A 16,213-nucleotide genomic window follows, 5' to 3' on the forward strand; every position below is an offset into this window, starting at 1 on the left:
TGTAAAGGGGCCAGACGTTTTTTAAAAACTGTATGGTTACGTTTTTCAGTTGAAAGGGAGCTGAATATAAAAGGGGAGGTTATTTTGCCGGTTAGTTGCGGTTCCTGTAACCGACGTCCTACTGTGTATTATATATCATTACCCAGTTACAGGGACAGTACATATTAAAAAAAATCTTTTGCAAGATTGCCTGAAGCAGAGTGCAAAATTTGTTTGAGTGCCCATATTGAACCTCCTTTGCCCTTTTGTGGTGCCTATATTGAAAAGACCTTGATGTATAAAGACAGACTTTTTGTTTCTGAGCCACCATTCTCTGAGGTGGATTCTGTTCAGGCAATGCCACAGTCTCCTCCTCAAGTACCCCAGGTATCATTACCGTCTCAGGCAGTGTCCTGTGGTTCCTTGCAGACTCTTAGTGGAGTCTTTTTCAAGGCAGAAATTGATGCCCAGGTGTCCTCAGCGGTATCTGAGGCGTTAGCTGCCATTCCCTTGCTGCAGGGTAAACGTAAGAGAAAATCTAGAGAATCAGATAGTAAGGTATCAGATCCTGTACAGGCTAACCAAGTTGCTTTCTCCCATAAGTCAAAGGAGGAGGATACTTTGGTAGCCTCTGAGGGTGAAATCTCAGATTCTGATAGTGTAATTCCTTCTTCTGATGCTGAAGTAGTTTCCTTCAGATTTAAACTTGAACACCTCCGTGTGTTACTAAAGGAGGTTCTAGCTACTTTGTATTACTCCGATGCGCCTGTCGTGGTCAACCCTAAGAAATCTAGTAAATTATATAGATACTTTGATGTCCCCTCACCTGGGGGGAGGTGTTTCCAGCACCAGACCGTGCCATGGAAATTATTACCCGGAATTGGATAAACCAGGGATTCCTTTCTCCCCCTCATCTGTCTTTAAGAAAATGTTCCCGGTGGCTGACTCCATTAAGGAGTCGTGGCAGACGGTTCCAAAGGTGGAAGGTGTGATTTCCACTTTGGCAAGGAGAACTACTATTCCTATTGAGGACAGTTGCTCATTCAAAGATCCTATGGATAAAAAGCTGGAGGCCTTTTTAATGAAAATGTATACTCCTCAGCGGTGTGCATTGCCACAGTAACCAGTGCTGCCGCCTATTGGTTTGACGCCCTGTCTGAATCCCTTCAAGCGGAAACTCCTTTGGAGGAAATTCAGGATAGGATAAAGGCTCTAAAGTTAGCTTATTCCTTTATCACGGATGCTTCATTACAAGTCATTAAGATGGGGGCCATAATATCTGTTTTTGCAATCTTAGCACATAGAGCACTATGGCTTAAATCTTGGTCTGCTGATGTTTCTTCTAAATCTAAGCTTTCTCCAACATAGGTGTGTCCGGTCCACGGCGTCATCCTTACTTGTGGGATATTCTCTTCCCCAACAGGAAATGGCAAAGAGCCCAGCAAAGCTGGTCACATGATCCCTCCTAGGCTCCGCCTACCCCAGTCATTCTCTTTGCCGTTGTACAGGCAACATCTCCACGGAGATGGCTTAGAGTTTTTTAGTGTTTAACTGTAGTTTTTATTATTCAATCAAGAGTTTGTTATTTTAAAATAGTGCTGGTATGTACTATTTACTCTGAAACAGAAAAGAGATGAAGATTTCTGTTTGTATGAGGAAAATGATTTTAGCAACCGTTACTAAAATCCATGGCTGTTCCACACAGGACTGTTGAGAGGAATTAACTTCAGTTGGGGGAACAGTGAGCAGTCTCTTGCTGCTTGAGGTATGACACATTCTAACAAGACGATGTAATGCTGGAAGCTGTCATTTTCCCTATGGGATCCGGTAAGCCATGTTTATTAAGATAGTAAATAAGGGCTTCACAAGGGCTTATTAAGACTGTAGACTTTTTCTGGGCTAAATCGATTCATATATTACACATATTTAGCCTTGAGGAATCATTTAATCTGGGTATTTTGATAAAATTATATCGGCAGGCACTGTTTTAGACACCTTATTCTTTAGGGGCTTTCCCTAATCATAGGCAGAGCCTCATTTTCGCGCCGGTATTGCGCACTTGTTTTTGAGAGGCATGACATGCAGTCGCATGTGTGAGGAGCTCTGATACATAGAAAAGACTTTCTGAAGGCGTCATTTGGTATCGTATTCCCCTTTGGGCTTAGTTGGGTCTCAGCAAAGCAGATACCAGGGACTGTAAAGGGGTTAAAGTTAAAAACGGCTCCGGTTCCGTTATTTTAAGGGTTAAAGCTTCCAAATTTGGTGTGCAATACTTTTAAGGCTTTAAGTCACTGTGGTGAAATTTTGGTGAATTTTGAACAATTCCTTCATATTTTTTCGCAATTGCAGTAATAAAGTGTGTTCAGTTTAAAATTTAAAGTGACAGTAACGGTTTTATTTTAAAACGTTTTTTGTACTTTGTTATCAAGTTTATGCCTGTTTAACATGTCTGAACTACCAGATAGACTGTGTTCTGAATGTGGGGAAGCCAGGGTTCCTTCTCATTTAAATAAATGTGATTTATGTGACAATGAAAATGATGCCCAAGATGATTCCTCAAGTGAGGGGAGTAAGCATGGTACTGCATCATTCCCTCCTTCGTCTACACGAGTCTTGCCCACTCAGGAGGCCCCTAGTACATCTAGCGCGCCAATACTCCTTACTATGCAACAATTAACGGCTGTAATGGATAATTCTATCAAAAACATTTTAGCCAAAATGCCCACTTATCAGCGTAAGCGCGACTGCTCTGTTTTAGATACTGAAGAGCATGACGACGCTGATGATAATGGTTCTGAAATGCCCCTACACCAGTCTGATGGGGCCAGGGAGGTTTTGTCTGAGGGAGAAATTTCAGATTCAGGGAAAATTTCTCAACAAGCTGAACCCGATGTGATTACATTTAAATTTAAGTTGGAACATCTCCGCGCTCTGCTTAAGGAGGTATTATCCACTCTGGATGATTGTGAGAATTTGATCATCCCAGAGAAACTATGTAAAATGGACAAGTTCCTAGAGGTCCCGGGGCTCCCAGAAGCTTTTCCTATACCCAAGCGGGTGGCGGACATTGTAAATAAAGAATGGGAAAGGCCCGGTATACCTTTCGTCCCTCCCCCCATATTTAAAAAATTGTTTCCTATGGTCGACCCCAGAAAGGACTTATGGCAGACAGTCCCCAAGGTCGAGGGAGCGGTTTCCACTTTAAACAAACGCACCACTATACCCATAGAAGATAGTTGTGCTTTCAAAGATCCTATGGATAAAAAATTAGAAGGTTTACTTAAAAAGATGTTTGTTCAGCAGGGTTACCTTCTACAACCAATTTCATGCATTGTCCCTGTCACTACAGCCGCGTGTTTCTGGTTCGATGAGCTAGTAAAGGCGGTCGATAGTGATTCTCCTCCTTATGAGGAGATTATGGACAGAATCCGTGCTCTCAAATTGGCTAATTCTTTCACCCTAGACGCCACTTTGCAATTGGCTAGGTTAGCGGCTAAGAATTCTGGGTTTGCTATTGTGGCGCGCAGAGCGCTTTGGTTGAAATCTTGGTCAGCTGATGCGTCTTCCAAGAACAAACTACTTAACATTCCTTTCAAGGGGAAAACGCTGTTTGGCCCTGACTTGAAAGAGATTATCTCTGATATCACTGGGGGTAAGGGCCACGCCCTTCCTCAGGATCGGCCTTTCAAGGCCAAAAATAAACCTAATTTTCGTCCCTTTCGTAGAAACGGACCAGCCCAAAGTGCTACGTCCTCTAAGCAAGAGGGTAATACTTCTCAAGCCAAGCCAGCTTGGAGACCAATGCAAGGCTGGAACAAGGGAAAGCAGGCCAAGAAACCTGCCACTGCTACCAAGACAGCATGAAATGTTGGCCCCCGATCCGGGACCGGATCTGGTGGGGGGCAGACTCTCTCTCTTCGCTCAGGCTTGGGCAAGAGATGTTCTGGATCCTTGGGCACTAGAAATAGTCTCCCAAGGTTATCTTCTGGAATTCAAGGGGCTTCCCCCAAGGGGGAGGTTCCACAGGTCTCAGTTGTCTTCAGACCACATAAAAAGACAGGCATTCTTACATTGTGTAGAAGACCTGTTAAAAATGGGAGTGATTCATCCTGTTCCATTAGGAGAACAAGGGATGGGGTTCTACTCCAATCTGTTCATAGTTCCCAAAAAAGAGGGAACGTTCAGACCAATCTTAGATCTCAAGATCTTAAACAAGTTTCTCAAGGTTCCATCGTTCAAAATGGAAACCATTCGAACAATTCTTCCTTCCATCCAGGAAGGTCAATTCATGACCACGGTGGATTTAAAGGATGCGTATCTACATATTCCTATCCACAAGGAACATCATCGGTTCCTAAGGTTCGCATTCCTGGACAAGCATTACCAGTTCGTGGCGCTTCCTTTCGGATTAGCCACTGCTCCAAGGATTTTCACAAAGGTACTAGGGTCCCTTCTAGCGGTGCTAAGACCAAGGGGCATTGCAGTAGTACCTTACTTGGACGACATTCTGATTCAAGCGTCGTCCCTTCCTCAAGCAAAGGCTCACACGGACATAGTCCTGGCCTTTCTCAGATCTCACGGATGGAAAGTGAACGTGGAAAAGAGTTCTCTATCTCCGTCGACAAGGGTTCCCTTCTTGGGAACAATAATAGACTCCTTAGAAATGAGGATTTTTCTGACAGAGGCCAGAAAAACAAAACTTCTAAACTCTTGTCGGATACTTCATTCCGTTCCTCTTCCTTCCATAGCGCAGTGCATGGAAGTGATAGGTTTGATGGTAGCGGCAATGGACATAGTTCCTTTTGCGCGCATTCATCTAAGACCATTACAACTGTGCATGCTCAGTCAGTGGAATGGGGACTATACAGACTTGTCTCCGAAGATACAAGTAAATCAGAGGACCAGAGACTCACTCCGTTGGTGGCTGTCCCTGGACAACCTGTCACAAGGGATGACCTTCCGCAGACCAGAGTGGGTCATTGTCACGACCGACGCCAGTCTGATGGGCTGGGGCGCGGTCTGGGGATCCCTGAAAGCTCAGGGTCTTTGGTCTCGGGAAGAATCTCTTCTACCGATAAATATTCTGGAACTGAGAGCGATATTCAATGCTCTCAAGGCTTGGCCTCAGCTAGCGAGGGCCAAGTTCATACGGTTTCAATCAGACAACATGACGACTGTTGCGTACATCAACCATCAGGGGGGAACAAGGAGTTCCCTGGCGATGGAAGAAGTGACCAAAATCATTCAATGGGCGGAGACTCACTCCTGCCACCTGTCTGCAATCCACATCCCAGGAGTGGAAAATTGGGAAGCGGATTTTCTGAGTCGTCAGACATTGCATCCGGGGGAGTGGGAACTCCATCCGGAAATCTTTGCCCAAATCACTCAACTGTGGGGCATTCCAGACATGGATCTGATGGCCTCTCGTCAGAACTTCAAGGTTCCTTGCTACGGGTCCAGATCCAGGGATCCCAAGGCGACTCTAGTAGATGCACTAGTAGCACCTTGGACCTTCAAACTAGCTTATGTATTCCCGCCGTTTCCTCTCATCCCCAGGCTGGTAGCCAGGATCAATCAGGAGAGGGCATCGGTGATCTTGATAGCTCCTGCGTGGCCACGCAGGACTTGGTATGCAGATCTGGTGAATATGTCATCGGCTCCACCATGGAAGCTACCTTTGAGACGAGACCTTCTTGTTCAAGGTCCGTTCGAACATCCGAATCTGGTCTCACTCCAGCTGACTGCTTGGAGATTGAACGCTTGATCTTATCAAAGCGAGGGTTCTCAGATTCTGTTATTGATACTCTTGTTCAGGCCAGAAAGCCTGTAACTAGAAAAATTTACCACAAAATTTGGAAAAAATATATCTGTTGGTGTGAATCTAAAGGATTCCCTTGGGACAAGGTTAAGATTCCTAAGATTCTATCCTTCCTTCAAGAAGGATTGGAAAAAGGATTATCTGCAAGTTCCTTGAAGGGACAGATTTCTGCCTTGTCTGTGTTACTTCACAAAAAGCTGGCAGCTGTGCCAGATGTTCAAGCCTTTGTTCAGGCTCTGGTTAGAATCAAGCCTGTTTACAAACCTTTGACTCCTCCTTGGAGTCTCAACTTAGTTCTTTCAGTTCTTCAGGGGGTTCCGTTTGAACCCTTACATTCCGTTGATATTAAGTTATTATCTTGGAAAGTTTTGTTTTTGGTTGCAATTTCTTCTGCTAGAAGAGTTTCAGAATTATCTGCTCTGCAGTGTTCTCCTCCTTATCTGGTGTTCCATGCAGATAAGGTGGTTTTACGTACTAAACCTGGTTTTCTTCCAAAAGTTGTTTCTAACAAAAACATTAACCAGGAGATAGTCGTGCCTTCTCTGTGTCCGAAACCAGTTTCGAAGAAGGAACGTTTGTTGCACAATTTGGATGTTGTTCGCGCTCTAAAATTCTATTTAGATGCTACAAAGGATTTTAGACAAACATCTTCCTTGTTTGTTGTTTATTCTGGTAAAAGGAGAGGTCAAAAAGCAACTTCTACCTCTCTCTCTTTTTGGATTAAAAGCATCATCAGATTGGCTTACGAGACTGCCGGACGGCAGCCTCCTGAAAGAATCACAGCTCATTCCACTAGGGCTGTGGCTTCCACATGGGCCTTCAAGAACGAGGCTTCTGTTGATCAGATATGTAGGGCAGCGACTTGGTCTTCACTGCACACTTTTACCAAATTTTACAAGTTTGATACTTTTGCTTCTTCTGAGGCTATTTTTGGGAGAAAGGTTTTGCAAGCCGTGGTGCCTTCCATTTAGGTGACCTGATTTGCTCCCTCCCTTCATCCGTGTCCTAAAGCTTTGGTATTGGTTCCCACAAGTAAGGATGACGCTGTGGACCGGACACACCTATGTTGGAGAAAACAGAATTTATGTTTACCTGATAAATTACTTTCTCCAACGGTGTGTCCGGTCCACGGCCCGCCCTGGTTTTTTAATCAGGTCTGATAATTTATTTTCTTTATCTACAGTCACCACGGTATCATATGGTTTCTCCTATGCAAATATTCCTCCTTAACGTCGGTCGAATGACTGGGGTAGGCGGAGCCTAGGAGGGATCATGTGACCAGCTTTGCTGGGCTCTTTGCCATTTCCTGTTGGGGAAGAGAATATCCCACAAGTAAGGATGACGCCGTGGACCGGACACACCGTTGGAGAAAGTAATTTATCAGGTAAACATAAATTCTGTTTTTGGCAATTCCTTACAAGGGGAAAAACCTTGTTCGGGCCGGCATTGGCAGAAATTATTTCCGATATCACGGGGGGTAAAGGATCCTTTCTGTCTCAGGATAAGAAGAACAAAATGAAAGGACGTCAGACTAATTTTCCTTCCTTTCATAACTTCAGAGGTAAGTCTTCCCCTGCCTCTACCCAACAGGAACAATCCAAGCCCTTCTGAAAGCCTGGTTAGTCCTGGAACAAGGTGAAGCAATCTAAGAAACCTGCAACTGAATCCAAGTCAGCATGAAGGGGTTGCCCCCAATCCGGGATCGGATCAAGTGGGGGACAAACTTTCTCAGTTTGCACAGGCTTGGGAACGGGATGTCCCAGACCCGTGGACAGTAAACATAGTTTCCCAAGGGTACAAGTTAGAGTTTAAAACTTTTCCTCCCAGGGGCAGGTTCCACCTCTCAAGATTATCTATAGACCAGATAAAAAGAGAGGCGTTCTTGAAATGTGTACAGGACCTTTCCCTATTGGGGGTGATAGTGTCTGTTCCAAGGCAGGAACAGGGTCTCAGGTTTTTCTCCACCCTGTTTGTGGTTCCAAAAAAAGAGGGAACTTTCAGGCCAATTTTAGATCTAAAATTACTAAACAAATTCCTCAGAGTACCGTCCTTCAAAATGCAGACTATCCACTCCATTCTGCCTCTGATTCAAGAGGGTCAATTCATGACAACGATAGACCTAAAGGATGCGTACCTGCACGTGCCCATTCTCAGGGACCATCACAAATATCTGAGGTTTGCATATCTAGACAAACACTTTCAATTTGTAGTGCTTCCGTTTGGCCTTGCCACAGCACCCAGAGTCTTCTTAAAGGTTCTGGGAGCTCTATTGGCAGTAATTCGGGCCCGGGTAATTGCAGTGGTGCCTTATCTGGATTACATTCTGGTTCAGGCGCCATCCCTACAACTGACAGAATCTCACACAAGGACCTTGTTGGCGTTTCTTCGTTCCCACGGTTGTAAGGTCAATCTGGAGAAAAGATCTCTTGTTCCAGCTACAAGGGTGATCTTCCTAGGAACCATTATAGATTCTCTAACAATGAGAATATTTCTGACGGAGGTCAGTTGAGCCAAGATTCGGTACGCTTGCCTGTCCCTACAGTCAACGGCTCGTCCATCAGTGGCCCAATGCATGGAGGTTTATCTGGTCAATGGTGACTTCCATGGACATAGTTCCATTTAAGACCTCTGCAGCTATGCATGCTCGCTCAGTGGAACGGGGATTATAAGATCTATCTCAGAGAATAGTTCTGGATCAATCTTCAAGGGACCTCCTACCGTGGTGGCTGTCCAAAGAACATCTGTCTAAGGGGACGTGTTTTCAGAGACCCTCTTGGGTGATTGTGACTACAGATGCCAGCTTGCTGGGGTGGGGAGCAGTCTGGAACTTGTTGAAGGCGCAGAGACTTTGGTCTCAGGAGGAATCAGCTCTCCCTATAAATATTCTGGAGTTGAGAGCGATCTTCAATGCCTTGATGGCTTGGCCTCAGCTGGCCCTAGCTCGGTTCATCAGGTTTCAGACGGACAACATAACCTCAGTGGCCTACGTCAACCACCAAAGAGGAACTCAAAGTTCCTTATCCATGAAGGAGGTGACACGAATGATCCAGTGGGCGGAGGCTCACAATTGCTGTTTATCTGCCATCCACATTCCAGGAGTGGACATTTGGGAAGTGGACTTCCTGAGCAGACGGACTTTCCATCCCGGGGAGGGGGAGCCCCATCCAGAAGTGTTCTCCAGGTTAATAACCAAATGGGGATTACCAGAATTGGATCTGATAGTGTCTCGTCAAAACACTAAGCTCCCAAAATACGGTTTGAGGTTGAGAGATCCTCAAGCCTTTCTGATAGATGCTCTGGCAGTTCCTTGGAACTTCAGGTTGGCATATCTCTTTCCTTCGTTTGCTTTCCTCGGATCAAGCAGGAGAGAGTATCAGTGATTGTAATCACTCCTGCGTGGCCTCGCAGGATCTGGTATGCGGATCTAGTAGAGATGTGATCTCTCCATGGAGACTACCTCTCAGGAAGGACCTTCTACTTCAGGGGCCCTTCCTTCATCCAAATCTCCTTTCCGTGAAGCTGACTGCTTGGAGATTGAACGCTTGGTTTTAGCTAAGCGTGGATTTTCAGAATCGGTCATTGAGACCATGTCAGTAGAAAGATTTACCACAAGATATGGCGTAAATATCTTTATTGGTGTGAGTCTAACGGATATTCTTGGAGTAAGGTTAGGATACCAAGGATCTTATCTTTTCTCCAGGAAGGCCTTGAGAAGGGGTTATCTGTCAGTACCCTTAAAGGTCAGATTTTTGCTTTATCTATTCTGTTGCACAAGCATCTTGTGGACATGCCGGATGTTTAATCCTTTTGTCAGGCTTTGGTCAAAATCAGGCCTGTGTTTAAATCAGTTGCTCCACCTTGGAGCCTTAATTTGGTTCTTAAAGTGTTACAACAGGCTCCGTTTGAGCCTATGCATTCCATATATATTAAGTTATTATCTTGGAAAGTTTTGTTTCTTATTGATATTTCTTCTGCTCGGAGGGTTTCTGAACTCTCCTCTTTGCATTGTGATTCTCCTTATCTCATATTTCATGCAGATAAGGCAGTTCTCCGTACCAAGTTTGGTTTTCTTCCTAAAGTTGTTTCAGACAGAAATATTAATCAGGAAATTGTTGTTCCTTCTCTCTGTCCTAATCCTTCTTCTCATAAAGTGCGTTTGTTGCACAACTTAGATGTTGTGCAGGCTCTTAAATTCTATCTGCAGGCTACGAAGGACTTTCGTCAGTCTTCTGCATTGTTTGTTTTTCTGGTAAACGTAAGGGTCAGAAAGCTACTGCCACTTCTCTTTCTCTCTGGTTGAGAAGTATTATTCGTTTGGCATATGAGACTGCTGGTTAGCAACCTCCTGAGAGAATTACAGCTCATTCCACCAGGACGGTGTCTTCTTCTTGGGCCTTCAAGAATGAGGCCTCTGTAGAACAGATTTGTAAGGCTGCGACTTGGTCTTCTTTGCATACTTTTTCAAAATTCTAGAAATTTGACACTTTTGCCTCGGCTGAGGCTTCTTTTGGAAGAAAGGTTCTGCAAGCTGTGGTGCCTTCTGTTTAGGTTACCTGTCTTGTCCCTCCCTTATCATCTGTGTCCTCTAGCTTAGGTATTGATTCCCAACAGTAATTGATGATTCCGTGGACACACTGTGTCTTAAGAAAGAAAATAAAATTATGCTTACCTGATAAATGTATTTATTTTTTGACACGGTGAGTCCACGGCCCTTCCTGTTTTCTCAGACAGTTTTTTTTATATAAACCTTAGGCACCTCTGCACCTTGTGTTATTTCCTTTCTCTCCTTTTCCTTCGGTCGCATGACGGGGGTTGTGGGAAGGGAAGTGATACTTAACAGCTTTGCTGTGGTGCTCTTTGCCTCCTCCTGCTGGCCAGGAGTGATATTCCCAAAAGTAATTGATGATTCCGTGGACTCACCTTGTCAAGAAAGAAAGAAATTTGTCAGATAAGCATAAATTTAGTTTTTTGCAATCTCTGACCCTGCATGTACCCAGTCTGGCATATGAAGATTGATTAACTGAACCTAAACTCTAAACTAAAATTTAGAATTTCCTTTTGTTGCAGGGACTTGTACAGGAGATGAATGAACTCCGGTTACGGGTGGTTGACATGGAAAACGAAAGATCTCAGTATGAAAGGAAGCTCAAGTCCACCAAGGTAAAACCTGTTTGTACTCATCTGTTGTTATGATTAATAATGGCAAAATGATAGCGTTATCAGCTGTTACTTTTGTGCTGAAGTACTGGGGTGGCATTTATGGCTGTAGCAACTTCCAATAAAAGAGTTACCGTTATCATTAATAGGCTGCACATACAAATTCGCTAATGATTACAGAATATAAATATTTTAGTGCAGTGTTGCTTATTTGTTTTAATTAAAAACACTATTGTGAAATGAGTTCCAACTAAAAGTAGTTTTATTAATAAATATTAAATAGGCTCACCCCATAAATCCGCTGACTCAAGAAGCCACAAAGCAGAAAGTCGCGTGTGCAGATTTTCTGTTATACAATGCTCCTTAGGTAATATATTTAATTCATTCGTTATGAGACCCTACAGACATTTTGCTATAAATGTTATCATTAAGTGCGCGCGCTAATGCTGCAGTTTTTTTTACAAGCAGTTTAAGAACACATTATATTTGAGATAAATATTTTAAACAAATTTGTGCAAACAGGAGCAGTGCTGGTGTTTTATAAAATCTCACAGAGGACCTGATTATTAAACACAAAATCGTTTGTATTGTGATGTGTTTGTGTCTTTTTCACATCCAGAATAATGCGGCAGCGTGAAGATAAACCATCCTCAACTTCAAGTTCGCCTCTCAAAAGTTACTTGGGTCAACTTGTAGTCTAGAGGAGCCTTCTAATAGGGTTATCCACTAGTGACCTGTAGCATATATGTGAAACGGAAATAACTTTTACTAGATTAATTTCTGCTAATAGGAGCATATTGTAAAAATGCTACTATTTAACACTGAAAGGCATTTAGGCACATTTCAATGTTATCTTTTCTGTCCCTTTAAATGGACATGAGACACAAATGTTTTCTTTAATGATTCTGAAAGAACATACAATTTTCTATTATCTAATAGGTTGAACAGCATACCTAGGTAGTAGCTGCTGAGGACTGGAGTAAACACTGATTTTTCTGAATCATGAAAGAAACATTTTTAATGCAAAACCAGTACTATCTAGAACTTACAAGAGCACCTTTGTTTTTTTTTCTCTAGGAACTAACGTTCTTATACGATTCTTATTGTCCGTTCCTCAATTCTGCATTTAAATAAATCTCATCCTCTGGCACATTAGTAGCACAAGGCACAGCAAGCGGGAACAGGTTTCAGATACACATAAATGTATAAGAGAGAGTTTTCCCTCTGGAAATGAATTGGAATTAGGATGATATGTTTGAGATTGTGCTTTTGCGTGAAGAAAACTTTTATATATGTTGAATTCTGAGTTAGAAATTAAAAATAACACGTAATTACATCTGCGCACAGTGCCTGACGCATTTTGTACCGTTACTTTCTCAGAGTTCCTGTCTGTTGCTGATGCTGAATATGCTTCTGCCGCACAGAAACACAGTAGTCTAGGTGAATATCTATATCTTTTGTGGGAGGAATCACTGGTAACTGCACGAAATGCGTCAGCTGATGCGCTCAGATGTAGTTTACCAACTTTTTTCCATCTAACATTAAATAAACTATCTGACTTTTTCATTCATAAGCTCATGAGTTATCCATGAGCAATTTACAGGTCTGGCACTGCTACCTGTCACCTGCTTTTTGCAACTTAAAGAGACATGAAGCCCAAAATTTTCTTTAATGATTCAGATAGAGAATACAATTTTAAACATTCCAATTTACTTATAGTATTTAATTTGCTTTGTTCTTTGGATATCCTTTGTTGAAGAAATAGCAATGCACGTGGGTGAGCCAATAACACGAGGCATCTATGTGCAGCCAACAATCAGCAGCTACTGAGCCTATTTAAATATGCTTTTCAACAAAGGATATAAACAAAATGATGCAAATTAGATAATAGAAGTAAATTGGAAGGTTGTTCTTATTCATGCTGCTCTTATTCATGAAACAAAAAATGTGGGTTTCATGTCCATTTAATGCGCGCACACACACACACACACACATATATATATGGTGCCATCTGTGTGCCTAAATATTCGGGCACATGCCCTGCAGCCTTATTAATGGCAGCTGTATGCCCAGATATCAGACATTTGATGATCTACATTTCCTCAATTTCACCGATGCTCTCATCATAGCCCAGACTAAATTCAAATTCAAATCAAATTTGCTTCATTCTCTTGTTATCCTTTGCTGAGGGAGCAGCATTGCAGTACTGACGGCTAGATGAGCACATCTAAATAGCTAATCTCCAGTGACAAATGTGCGCAGGCACCTATCAGCAGCTAGCTCCCACTACTAAAGGATATGTGCATATTCTTTTTCAGCAAGGGATACCAAAGGAACAAAGCACATTTGATAATAAAAGTGAATTTAAAAGTGCCTTAAAATGACATGCTCTATCTGATTCATGTATCCCTTTAAAGGGATAGTAAACCCAAATTTCTTTCCATAAGGCAGGGAGAATCAACAACTTCATTCCTTACTGTTGGGAAATACAACACCTGACCACCAGGAGGAGGCAGAGACACCCCAGCCAAAGGCTTAATTATCCCTCCCACTTCCCGTATCCCCCCAGTCATTCTTTGCCTTTCGTCACTAGAGGAGGATAGCAGACATCTAACAACTCCTGAGCAATCAGTGTTGGCGAGTTACGCTGCTTGCTTTTCCACACTCGGGTCCCTGTCAGAGCATCACTACAAGGCTGTCACACTTGAGAGGCTGTACCTGTTCCACAGCGTGGATCCTGGAGGGTAAGTCCGCTTTACTATAATTTAGCAGGGACTACATATATAGGGTCACAGTGTGACTCCTCTATACCTCAATAGGATCAAGGGTTAATATCTCCTTCAGTGGGAGATTTTTGGAACAGTTTGGGGATTTTATATACTGCCTTTAACAATTTGTGAGGGTTTGGGCTCATTAAGACTGGGTACTTTTGGCTATGGAACAAACTGGTTTCTCCTTCAATTTTGTGAGTTGCGCAGCTCCATATAGCTTTGCACACTTTTTCACAGCAGGGAAAGTCCTGTCTTGCGCACCATGTGGCTGGGTGCGTCCTCATTTACTTCCTTGCGATCCTGCTTGCTTGTCTGGGTCTAGGAGGTGGTGAGTGCCCCAGCCATTGGGATTGTAAAGGTGCCTTTCTATATTTAAACCGCTTTGTTTTTGTATCGTTTTTCTTTTAACTGTGGGATTACATACCAGCTATGGATGACTCTGATAATACATTAGAAGGTTCCACATAAATAATAATAACTGTTTATATTGTGAGTAGGCCGTGGTTTGCCTGCCTGCTTAATTTTGTTCCAATTGCCTGGGTACTGTTTTAAAGTCTAGGAAGGGAGCTAAGTCTGCTATTACCTCTAGCACAACTAGTCCCTCTGAGCCATCAAGCTCTCAGGATTCTGTGGCCCGAGTGATTACTACCTTTTCTACTCAAACCGCTTCACATGCAGTTCCCCACGGCACATCTATTTCTCCGTCTGGAGGAGGCCTTTTTCCTGCTGACTTTACCACGCAGTTACAATCAGGAGTGTCTGCGGCCCTGAGTGCCCTACCTATCTCTGGGAAACTTAAGAGAAAGGTTAAACATAGTTCTCCTGATTTAGATTTGTCTAATTTCCAATCAAATCTAGCTTATATGTCCTAGCTATCCAAGGATGAGTTAACCGCTGTGGCGTCAGAGGGTGAACTTTCAGAGTCGAAGACTTACATTACTAAATCTCCTCCGGCGGAGGAACCCTCTGATTGATTTAAAATTGAACATCTGCGTTTTTTACTGAAGGGAGGTCCTGTCTATGCTAGAAGTTCCAGAGGCTAAGCTACCTGAGGTACCTAAGATGTCTAAATTAGACAGGGTTTATGAAGGCAGAAAGGTCCCACAGACTTTTCCTGTCCCAGTTTGTATGGCAAACATTATTAGTTACAAATAGGAAAGAATCTGAACTTTTTTTTTTCTCTCGCAAACTTTAAAAAAAAATTATTCTCGGTTCCTGACACTCAATTGGAGATGTGGGGTTCCATCCCTAAGGTGGATGGCACCATTTCTTTCATGTAATTAGCAAGAGTCCATGAGCTAGTGACGTATGGGATATACATTCCTACCAGGAGGGGCAAAGTTTCCCAAACCTCAAAATGCCTATAAATACACCCCTCACCACACCCCACAAATCAGTTTTACAAACTTTGCCTCCTATGGAGGTGGTGAAGTAAGTTTGTGCTAGATTCTACGTTGATATGCGCTCCGCAGCAGGTTGGAGCCCGGTTTTCCTCTCAGCGTGCAGTGAATGTCAGAGGGATGTGAGGAGAGTATTGCCTATTTGAATTCAATGATCTCCTTCTACGGGGTCTATTTCATAGGTTCTCTGTTATCGGTCGTAGAGATTCATCTCTTACCTCCCTTTTCAGATCGACGATATACTCTTATATATACCATTACCTCTACTGATTCTCGTTTCAGTACTGGTTTGGCTTTCTACTACATGTAGATGAGTGTCCTGGGGTAAGTAAGTCTTATTTTCTGTGACACTCTAAGCTATGGTTGGGCACTTTTATATAAAGTTCTAAATATATGTATTCAAACATTTATTTGCCTTGACTCAGGATGTTCAACGTTCCTTATTTCAGACAGTCAGTTTCATATTTGGGATAATGCATATGAATAAATCAATTTTTTTCTTACCTTAAAATTTGACTTTTTTCCCTGTGGGCTGTTAGGCTCGCGGGGGCTGAAAATGCTTCATTTTATTGCGTCATTCTTGGCGCTGACTTTTTTGGCGCAAAAAATCTTTTCTGTTTCCGGCGTCATACGTGTCGCCGGAAGTTGCGTCATTTTTGTCGTTTTTTTGAGCCAAAAGTGTCGGCGTTCCGGATGCGGCGTCATTTTTGGCGCCAAAAGCATTTAGGCGCCAAATAATGTGGGTGTCTTTTTTTGGCGCTAAAAAATATGGGCGTCACTATTGTCTCCACATTATTTAAGTCTCATTTATTTATTGCTTCTGGTTGCTAGAAGCTTGTTCACTGGCATTTTTTCCCATTCCTGAAACTGTCATTTAAGGAATTTGATCAATTTTGCTTTATATGTTGTTTTTTCTATTACATATTGCAAGATGTCCCAGATTGACACTGAGTCAGAAGATACTTCTGGAAAATCGCTGCCTGGTGCTCGATCTACCAAAGTTAAGTGTATCTGCTGTAAACTTGTGGTATCTATTCCTCCAGCTGTTGTTTGTAATGAATGTCATGACAAACTTGTCAATGCAGATA

The 16,213-nt window shown here is 42.9% G+C and overlaps 1 protein-coding gene across 15 annotated transcripts in view; it reads left to right on the top strand.

The window, feature by feature from the left end:
- PPFIBP1 (PPFIA binding protein 1) overlaps positions 1–16,213 on the top strand; it is a 650,864-nt gene that overhangs the window by 311,725 nt on the left and 322,926 nt on the right. For all 15 annotated transcript variants that reach the window (XM_053719064.1, XM_053719065.1, XM_053719067.1 and 12 more), the window contains one exon: positions 10,865–10,957. In XM_053719064.1, the coding sequence (XP_053575039.1) occupies positions 10,865–10,957 (93 nt within the window). The remainder of the gene's footprint in view (positions 1–10,864; positions 10,958–16,213) is intronic.

The sequence above is a fragment of the Bombina bombina genome, chromosome 6 (genome assembly GCF_027579735.1).
Source record: "Bombina bombina isolate aBomBom1 chromosome 6, aBomBom1.pri, whole genome shotgun sequence".
NCBI classification, from domain to species: domain Eukaryota; kingdom Metazoa; phylum Chordata; class Amphibia; order Anura; family Bombinatoridae; genus Bombina; species Bombina bombina.